The 9,936-nt window shown below is 41.9% G+C and overlaps 1 protein-coding gene across 2 annotated transcripts; it reads right to left on the reverse strand.

The window, feature by feature from the left end:
• Positions 1 to 7,524: 7,524 nt before the first annotated feature.
• On the reverse strand, positions 7,525 to 9,532 carry LOC106586805 (C-X-C chemokine receptor type 1). 2 transcript variants are annotated; one of them, XM_014174472.2, is made up of 2 exons: positions 9,355 to 9,532; positions 7,525 to 8,889 (listed from the first exon to the last, which is right to left on the reverse strand). In XM_014174472.2, exon 2 carries the CDS (start codon positions 8,878 to 8,880, stop codon positions 7,798 to 7,800), a length of 1,083 nt encoding a protein of 360 aa, XP_014029947.1. In that variant the 5' UTR covers positions 8,881 to 8,889; positions 9,355 to 9,532; the 3' UTR covers positions 7,525 to 7,797. The 2 variants fall into 2 exon arrangements, with proteins under 2 accessions (XP_014029947.1, XP_014029945.1); XM_014174470.2 differs by having other exon boundaries at positions 9,347 to 9,532.
• Positions 9,533 to 9,936: the final 404 nt, after the last annotated feature.

Below are 9,936 nucleotides of genomic sequence, written 5' to 3' on the forward strand. Positions count from 1 at the left end.
GGAGGGTCGTTATAGGTATTTTAGTTGTTTCTAGCTGCTCTTGTTTTGCTCGTTGATTCAGATGTTATTAAAATGTTCTAGACGTTGTCTCTCTGTACCTTTCTTCAAGGTCTGACGTATCCATCCCCCTATAAAAAAAGAGGTTGAAAAAAACGTGTTAGAATACATACAGTACAGATAATCAACTACATAGCAAACAAGATAAGAAAGTGCAAATAGCTGGCAAATGTTATACCAGACCCTGGTCACTGAGCACCTGTCTTGCATACCAGACCCTGGTCACTGAGCACCTGTCTGGCATACCAGACCCTGGTCACTGAGCACCTGTCTGGCATACCAGACCCTGGTCACTGAGCACCTGTCTGGCATACCAGACCCTGTCGTTGAGCAATAAATAGGGATTCATATTGGGGTTGGAGGGCATCGCTCATCATGTCACCAGAATAAGACCTTTAGATATTTATTGGAAAGTGGCATCAAGCTCATCACCTTGCACTTTCACCACCTTGTGAAGTTCATCATTTATTTCATCTGCAGCCTAATAAACTACATTCCTGAGTTTTGTGAGAGGACCATAAACCATAGTTTTGCGTGACTACAAATTTACTTTGATATGATGGTTGTTATAACAATATTTGCACATAATTGCATTTCCATCGTCATTTTCCACATAATTAATTTTACCAACACAAAAAGATCCCACCATGTCAAAGAACATATGCCGGCATTTATAAAATTACACCGAAATTTCCACCACAGCTGTAGTGCTTTAAAAAAAATATACACTACCGTTCAAAAGTTTTGGGTCACTTAGAAATGTCCTTGTTTTTGAAAGAAAAGCTAATTTTTTGTTCATTAAAATAACATCAAATTGAACATCAAATTGATCAGAAATACAGTGAGACATTGTTAATGTTGTAAATGACTATTGTAGCTGGAAACGACAGAATTTTTTATGGAATATCTACATAGGCGTGCAGAGGTCCATTATCAGCAACCATCACTCCTGTGTTCCAATGGCACGTTGTGTTAGCTAATCCAAGTTTATCATTTTAAAAAGGTGAATTGATCATTAGAAAACCCTTTTGCAATTATGTTAGCACAGCTGAAAACTGTTGTGTTGATTTAAAGAAGCAATACAACTGGCCTTCTTTAGACTAGTTGAGTATCTGGAGCATCAGCAATGGGGGTTTGATTACCGGCTCAAAATGCCCAGAAACAAAGAACTTTCTTCTGAAACTCATCAGTCTATTCTTGTTCTGAGAAATTAAGGCTATTCCATGCGAGAAATTGCCAAGAAACTGAAGATTTCGTACAACGCTGTGTATTACAAAACAGCGCAAAGTGGCTCTAACCAGAATAGAAAGAGGAGTGGGAGGCCCCGGTGCACAACTGAGTAATAGGAAAAGTACATTAGTGTCTAGTTTGAGAAACAGACGCCTTACAAGTCCTCAACTGGCAGCTTCATTAAATAGTACCCGCAAAACACCAGTCTCAACGTCAACAGTGAGGAGGCGACTCCGGGATGCTGGCCTTCTAGGCAGAGTTCCTCTGTCCAGTGTCTGTGTTCTTTTGCCCATCTTAATCTTTTTTTTTTTTTTTGGCCAGTCTGAGATATGTCTTTTTCTTTGCAACTCTGCCTAGAAGGCCAGCATCTCGGAGTCGCCTCTTCACTGTTGACGTTGAGACTAGTGGCTAGAGCGCACATATAGCCTACATGAGATTATTATTAGGGACAAATATTTATTTATTGGGAAGGATCATCACCCCCTTGTGAAGTCGTCATTTATTTTCATCTGTAGTTTAATAAACTGCATGCTTCCTGACGAGTAGTAGTGGGAGGACCACACATTTCATCACGTGACTCCAAATTTACTTCGATATGATGTTTATTATATTAATATTTGTGCTTAAAAGCATTTCCACCGACATTTCTCGCATAGTTCATTTTATCCACAAAAAAAAAGATGCCACTTTGTCTGACGTATTTTGCTCTGTGGACATTTGGAAAGTTTACCTGTCATGAAATGTACTTTCCTGGCATTAAAAGGTTGTATGGTTAGTAGCTAGGTTTCCATCCTATTGGAAACAGATTTTCATGCGAATATTCTGAAATACACCTAAAAAAAATTGCATTTCACCAACGAAGATGTATTTCCATCAAATGGACTTGGATAAAAGGCATGACATGTTACACAGAAAAATTATTTTGCGGTTATATTCCCATGTACTGAATAATAAATGCAAGTTAAATGGGTTTCCATCACATTTTCCAATCTACTGATGGTTTGGTCACAAAGAATGTTGCGTTATATTGCGAATGTGCCCAATCTGGTATTGGCAAGTGAGCTCTAGCCAACAGCTTGCAGATACAGTGTGGGTATAGCCTACATGATGAGATTATTATGGACAAAAGAGCGATATTATTTTTATTTGTCAAACAGCAGCCAATCATCGATCATCACCAGAATAAGACCCTCGATATTTATTGGAATGGAGCATCAAGCTAAAACTGTGCACTTTCTTTCACCACCCTGTGAAGTTCATTCTAATTTATTTCACCTGTAGCCTAATAAACTGCATGCTTTCTCACACAACATGTCATTGCGGGACTACAAGTTTACTTCAATATGTGGTTATTAAAACGTTTCCACCTCCATTTCTCGAATAATTAATTTTACAGTCACAAAAAGAGCTCACCTTGTCTAGCGTATTTTGTTTGGTCAACATTTGGAAAGTTTACCAACTTATTCCATCAGACCTGTCTTTACATTTTTTATCTGACTTTACTCACAAAAAAGGTTGGATGAAACCAGGTTAGTGACACAATAATATTACATGTATGCCTACTCTCTGGGAGGTTGTCTACATGTTTCCCAGTGTGTACTTGGCCTTTCCACAGGGGGCACTTGAGGAGACTCATGAGACTATAGTGTTACTGGTAAAATGCACGAGGGGGGGTACTTATGGGGTACTCCTGGCAGAGCAAAATGTACTCGGTGGTAACATTAACCGAAAAAGGTTGGGAACCACTGGTCTACATCATTAGGGGAACGACTGTCACCTGCCATCTGTGACTCGGAAACACTGGTGCACGTTAATATAGCACGACATCTTGTGGCAGAAAATTACAATGTACAAATACAAGTAATGCAATATCATCAGAGCCATGCAGTTTCCCTCCTGTGTTACTACTGTTAATCCTACATCAGTGGAGGCTGGTGAGGGGGGACGGCTCATAATAATGGCCGGAATGGAGTGAATGGAATGGCATCAAACACACCGGGTTTTTTTATGTGTTTGATACCATTCCATTAACTCCATTCCAGACATCATTATGAACCTCCACTGGCCTACATGTATTGTCTGTGGCTCTGTTTGTCTTACCTTGTGTTTCCATCTACACTCAGTAGCAAGTTTATTTAGTACACCACCCCGTTCAATGGTTTGCTCCTACAGACAATGAGTCACGTGGCCGTGGCTTGCTATATAAAGCAGTCAGGGAAAAGGTGAGAGGAGGACAGCGTAGATGCGAGAAGGAATTATATAACAAGCAAGGTGATCATACTGTTTGATGTGGCTGCTATGAACGTGAACTGTATTTGAGGGTGATTAAGGGTGTATTCATTCCACCGATTCTGTTGAAAAAAACGTTTCTTAAAAACGGAAGAAAACGGAACGAAAAAGGGATAAACATACCTGAATTTGTCCAATAGAAATTCTAGTGAGCAACTGTTGAACTAATGATTACAACCTATATCAGCTAGATGCAGGCAAGAGTGTGCAAGGCGGTATTGAATGTGTCACTGTCTGTCACCTTGATTAATAAAATGTTTCTCTCGACCTGTGTACCTATGTTGTAAACTTTCTTTCATAGGGTAGGTTGTAGCAAACTCCTTTTGGACTGCCGAGTTGTGCAGCGGTCTAAGGCACTGCATCTCAGTGCTAGAGGCGTCACTACAGATCCTAGTTCGATTCCAGGCTGTATCACAACCAGCTGTGATTGGGAGTCCCATAGAGAGGCGCACAATTGGCCCAGTGTCGTCCGGGTCAGGGTTTGGCTGGGGTAGGCCGGCATTATCAATAAGAATTAGTTCTTAACTGACTTACCTAGTTAAATAAAAGGATAAATAAAATACAAAGAAATGGGTATAGGGAAAATGTGAGTACCATGTATGTTACATTGAACTGGGTGAATGGAATATGAATGACACTCAACCAATATGCTGTAATAGAAATTAGTCCATGCTCATAAAAAACTAATCGTCTTCCCTCAACTTAAACGGCACCATCCGTCACTGGTCCCAGTGTATTATAAAATGTTGTGTTTAGATACCGTAAATTCCGGACTATAAGCCGCAACTTTTTTCCCAGGCTTTGAACCTCACGGCTTTAACAATAACACGGCTAATATATGGATTTTTCCCGCTTTCAATTTTTTTTTCTCCAAAAAAACACATTCTGTGACGTGCTCAGTTTTTTGGCGGCATGAAGCTTTCATTAGACCAATGAAATTGCCGAACGGGTTAAGGTCAAACAACGTTTTTGTTTACTGTTTAGATTAAATAGAGCTCTCTCAAACTACCCATCATTCTGATTACGGTAGTCATTTTGTCACCCTCATCATGGCGAAGACACAGAGAAATGCATATGATGCAGCTTTCAAGTTGAAGGCGATTGATCTGGCTGTTGGAAAAGGAAATAGAGCTGCTGCACGGGAGCTTGGTCTTAATGAGTCGATGATAAGACGTTGGAAACAGCAGCGTGAGGAATTGACTCAGTGCAAAAAGACAACTAAAGCTTACTGCTAATTTTTTATCTTTTGTTACAAGCCGTGTTTCGTTAAAGCCTATTTATTTTTGTTACAAGCCGTGTTTCGTTAAAGCCTGTGTAAAGTTCATTTGTTTCAATGTACCGGTAGGCACCTGCGGCTTATAGACATGTGAGGCTTATTTATGTTCAAAATAATATATATTTTTTAATTCAGTGGGTGCGGCTTATATTCAGGTGTGCTTAATAGTCCGGAAATTATGGTAGGTAGTTACTGTGTTACATGTCTTTTTAGAACTACTAATTGTGCAATTAACTTTCTTGTGTTACATGTACAACTCAACATTTGGCATAATCTGTCTTTATCCATTTCCAGTTTCTTCGCTACAGTAATGAATCCGTGTTAATACATTAGTTAATGCCATATTAAGAAACATGCCAAATATGTCAACACATGGCATGCAGTCATGGCAGCTACTCCCTCTATAAGAAAGAAATATACTACAGCAAAGAGTGGAGTACAGTTGTAACCCTAATCCCAAGCCACCACTGGTCAACATTTGAATAATGCATTCAAAGCTGTAATAGCTATTTTGAGTATCAGTTGTATGCTGATTATGAATGCACCGTATGCCCCAAATGCTTACATGCCAAGAGGAAGCAGTGCAATGTACACTGTCACAGAAGGACATTCGTCAGGAAACTGCTGTGGAAATAAGACACAGTAAGTGAAAAATAAATAAATAAATAATTGCTGCTGGTTAGTTCAAGAAAATTGTATGAATGTCCCTTGAAAATGTCCCTTGAAATTGTATTTAAGTTGCTAATATAATTAATATTGGCTTGAATATTATATAATATTAATACATTACATCTTATGAAACAATATAGATCCTTACTTGTAGGCAAACAGTCTTCCGGAACAGCTGGTGCTCTCATGCGTGTTTCAATGTTATTTGCCTCGAGACGAGCATAGAAGTAGTTTAGCTCTTCTGGTAGGCTCGTGTCACTGGGTAGCTCTCGGCTGTGCTTCCCTTTGTAGTCTGTAATGGTTTGCAAGCCCTGCCACATCCGACAAACGTCAGAGCCGATGTAGTACGATTCGATCTTAGTCCTGTATTGAACGCTTTGCCTGTTTGATGGTTCGTCTGAGGGCATAGCGGGATTTCTTATAAGCTTCCGGGTTAGAGTCCCGCTCCTTGAAAGTGGCAGCTCTAGCCTTTAGCTCAGTGCAGATGTTGCCTGTAATTCATGGCTTCTGGTTGGGGTATGTACATACCGTCACTGTGGGGACGACGTCATCGATGCACTTATTGATGAAGCCAATGACAGATGTGGTGTACTCCTCAATGCCATCGGAGGAATCCCAGAACATATTCCAGTCTGTGCTAGCGAAACAGTCCTGTAGCCTTGCATCTGCTTGATCTGACCACTTTTTTATTGATCTAGTCACTGGTGCTTCCTGCAAATAATTTTTGCATGTCAGCGGGAATCAGGACGATACAATTATGGTCAGATTTGCCAAATGGAGGGCGAGGGAGAGCTTTGTATGCGTCTCTGTGTGTGGATTATAGGTTGCACGTTTAACATGCTGGTAGAAATGAGGTAAAATGGATTTGAGTTTCCCTGCATTAAAGTCCCCTGTCTACTACGAGGGCCGCCTCTGGGTGAGCGTTTTCTTGTTTGCTTATGGCGGAATACAGCTCATTCAATGCTGTCTTAGTGCCAGCCTCAGTCTGTGGTGGTATGTAAACAGCTACAAAAAATATAGATGAAAACTCTCTAGGTAGATAGTGTGGTCTACAGTTTATCATGAGATACTCTACCTCAGGCGAGCAATAGCTCGAGACTTCCTTAAATATTGTGTACCAGCTGTTATTTACAAAAATACGTAGTCCGCCGCCCCTTGTCGCTGTTCTATCCTGCCGGTACAGCGTATAACCAGCCAGATAAATGTTGATAGTGCGTCGTTCAGCCACGACTCCGTGAATCATAAGATATTACAGTTTTGAATGTCCCATTGGTAGTTTAATCTTCTGCATAGGTCAGCCATTTTATTCTCCAAAGTTTACTATCAGAATGGAAGGAAGTGGAGGTTTATTCGATTGCCTACGAATTCTTACAAGGCAGCCCGCCCTCTGGCCCCTCCTCTTCATGCAATTCGCGGGGATCTGGGCCTGTTCCTGAGAAAGCAGTATTTCATTCGCGTCGGTCTCTTCAGACTCGTGAAAGAAGAAAAAGGATTCTGCCAGTCCGTGGTGAGTAATCACAGTCCTGATGTCCAGAAGTTATTTTTGGTCATAAGAGACAGTAGCAGCAACATTATGTACAAAATAAATGACAAAATAAGTTAAACAACGCAAATAAACAAACAAAAAAAACACAATCAGTTGGGGACATGTAAAATGTCATCCGCTATCACCTTGGTTACGTACAGCGCCTCACTCACACTCTTCCGGAACTCACAGGTCTCCTCGCCCATTGTTACAAAGTGGCAGAGCTGCCTTTTGGCTGAAAGATATTAATGATCAGATCATCACTTGACAAATATTACATTTTCCCAGCTCTTCTCAACATGTTTTTTAGGCATTGACAACATTCAGAACAACATTATTTGAGTTGGTGGATACAGTGATACAACTTAATATAAAATAAGCTTTGTTTTTGAATGTGTGCGTCTCATTTCTGAGTGCAATAGTATTTTCTCTGTATCTTTGTAAGGGGGACACAAATACGTCACACATCTCTTGACAAGTAAAAGTTGGAAGATTAAGTTTTATTTCGTAGAGATTAGGCCTTGACATCAATGTTTATACTTAGCAAGCATTAAAGTATCACATGAAAAAATATATTTTTATTAATATAATGGAAAAAACTAATGAGATAGTGTCGAACATGTTACAATACACTAAAAGACAATGCACATCAAAAACAAATAGAAGCAAAGCTATCTATGTGACAAAATATTGAATTGAACCAATTGAATTATCCATCCCCCCCACCTGCCACCTCCTGACTACTGAAACCTTACAGGCTAACAGAGGTGTTCCTAGACCTTTGACTGACCGTGCTGTGGGCCGAGCCCCTGCGGTAAGCGGCCAGCACCCTCTTGCTGATCAGCTCATGCTTGTGGAGCGTCAGCAGAAACTGGTTCCGGAACTTCTGCCCGATGAAGGCATACAGCACGGGGTTGACTGCGCAGTGCGTGAACGCTATCACCTTGGTCACGTACAGCGCCACACTCACACTGTTCCGGAACTCACACGTCTCCTCGCCCAGCGAGCCGCTCCGCATCAATGTGTCAACCAGCACACTGACGTTGCAAGGCAGCCAACACATCACGAACGCAAGCACCACGGCCAGGATGACGCGCATGGCCTTGTGTTTGTGGTCTCCGTTGCGCATGCCACGGAACATCGTCGCCGCCGTGCAGCTGTAACAGACAACCATGACCGCCAGCGGCAGGAAGAAGCCCAGCGTGTGGCGAAGCACCCGCACAAACACCCGCCACTGGTTGCTGCTCGACGCGGTCAGGTTCTCGTAGCAGATGCTCTGGTCGCCGAGATCCTCCAGTTGGATTGCTTCCCGCTGGAGCACCGCGGGCAATGAGAGAAGCCCCGCCCCCAACCACACAGCTCCACAAACTATCCCCACCAGGTGGCGCCGTTGAGCCAGCGCCTGCGTGGTCTTCACGATAGCCAGGTAGCGGTCCACGCTAATGCACGCTAACAGGAAGACCCCACTATAAAAGGCAGCATCCTGGAGGCCAGACAGGAACTTACAGAGGAAGGTACCGAAGATCCAGTGAGAATAGACGTAGACGGCCCAGAAGGGGAGGGTCAGGGAGAAGAGGAGGTCGGCCATGGCTAGGTGCATCAGGTAGATGTCTGTGGTGGTCCGGCCCCTGGCCATGCAGCACACCACGTAGATGACCACACCGTTGCCCAGCACACTTAGGACAAACACAATGATGTATGTGACCATCAGACCAACACTGCTCAAGCCCAAGATAGACACACTACAGGGGGCTGCCTTGAGCTCGTCTATGGGAGGATAGGTGCAGTTGAAGATGTCGGAGTAGGGGGAATCAGCATAGTCCATATCTTGCATTTCCAAGAGCTGCATGAAATAAAAAAAACAGTGCATTGATATGAAGATGTCTCCATCAACTAAACACCCTGAGTGGTATCAGCGGAACAACTAAACGCGCTGAGTGGTATCAGCGGAACAACTAAACAATGTTACATTGAACTGGGTGAATGGAATATGAATGACAGTCATCCAATATTCTCTTATAGAAATTAGTCCATGCTCATAAAAAAAACTCATCGTCTTCCCTCGACTTAAACGGCACCAACCGTCCTGGTCCCTGTGTATTATAAAATGTTGTGTTTAGATATGTAGTTACTGTGTTACATGTCTTTTTAGAACTACTAATTGTGCAATAATCTTTTTTGTGTTACATGTACAACTCAACATTTGGCATAACCACAAGTGAAAAACATTCTTTACAATGCATTTCTGGTTGAAATTAAGTATTAGCCTGACAGATCAGTTTAATAACTTGGTCACGTACATCCATACCTGGCTTTACATGTCCACTTGACAGCTTAGAAAAGCAGTAGAAAACTTTAGAAGCAGGGAGGAGTGTCTGTCTCGGAGTCTCAGCACTTCTGAACTGAAATTAAATTATTTTCAAGTTTGTTTCTCTAACACAAGACTGAAGTCCTCTAGTGTCCACAGTTTGACATCAACAGATCAATGTTTACTACACTAGAAAAACTTGGGGAAGTAGACAGAACCACATAAGGTTTGAGACAAGCCACAGAGATGATGACAGAGTTCCACAGAGTAGGGGACAGTTTTATTTCCCCTTATTCAATAAAGTATGTATATATTTGAATATACAGTATGAGAGAATCTCCCAGAGCTGAAAAAAAAATCTACTGATGACGAGGGAGCAGATCTCTAAATTGGAATAGCAGAGTTTGGTGGTGTGTAATGTATGTGTGTGTGTGTGTGTGTGTGTGTGTGTGTGTGCTCTCTCAACCAGCTTCACGAGGTAGTCACCTGGAATGCATTTCAATTGACATGTTGTACACCCAATCAACTAAACACCCTGAGTGGTATCAGCGGAACAACTAAACACCCTGAGTGGTATCAGCG

The sequence above is a fragment of the Salmo salar genome, chromosome ssa25, assembly GCF_905237065.1.
Source record: "Salmo salar chromosome ssa25, Ssal_v3.1, whole genome shotgun sequence".
NCBI lineage: Eukaryota > Metazoa > Chordata > Actinopteri > Salmoniformes > Salmonidae > Salmo > Salmo salar.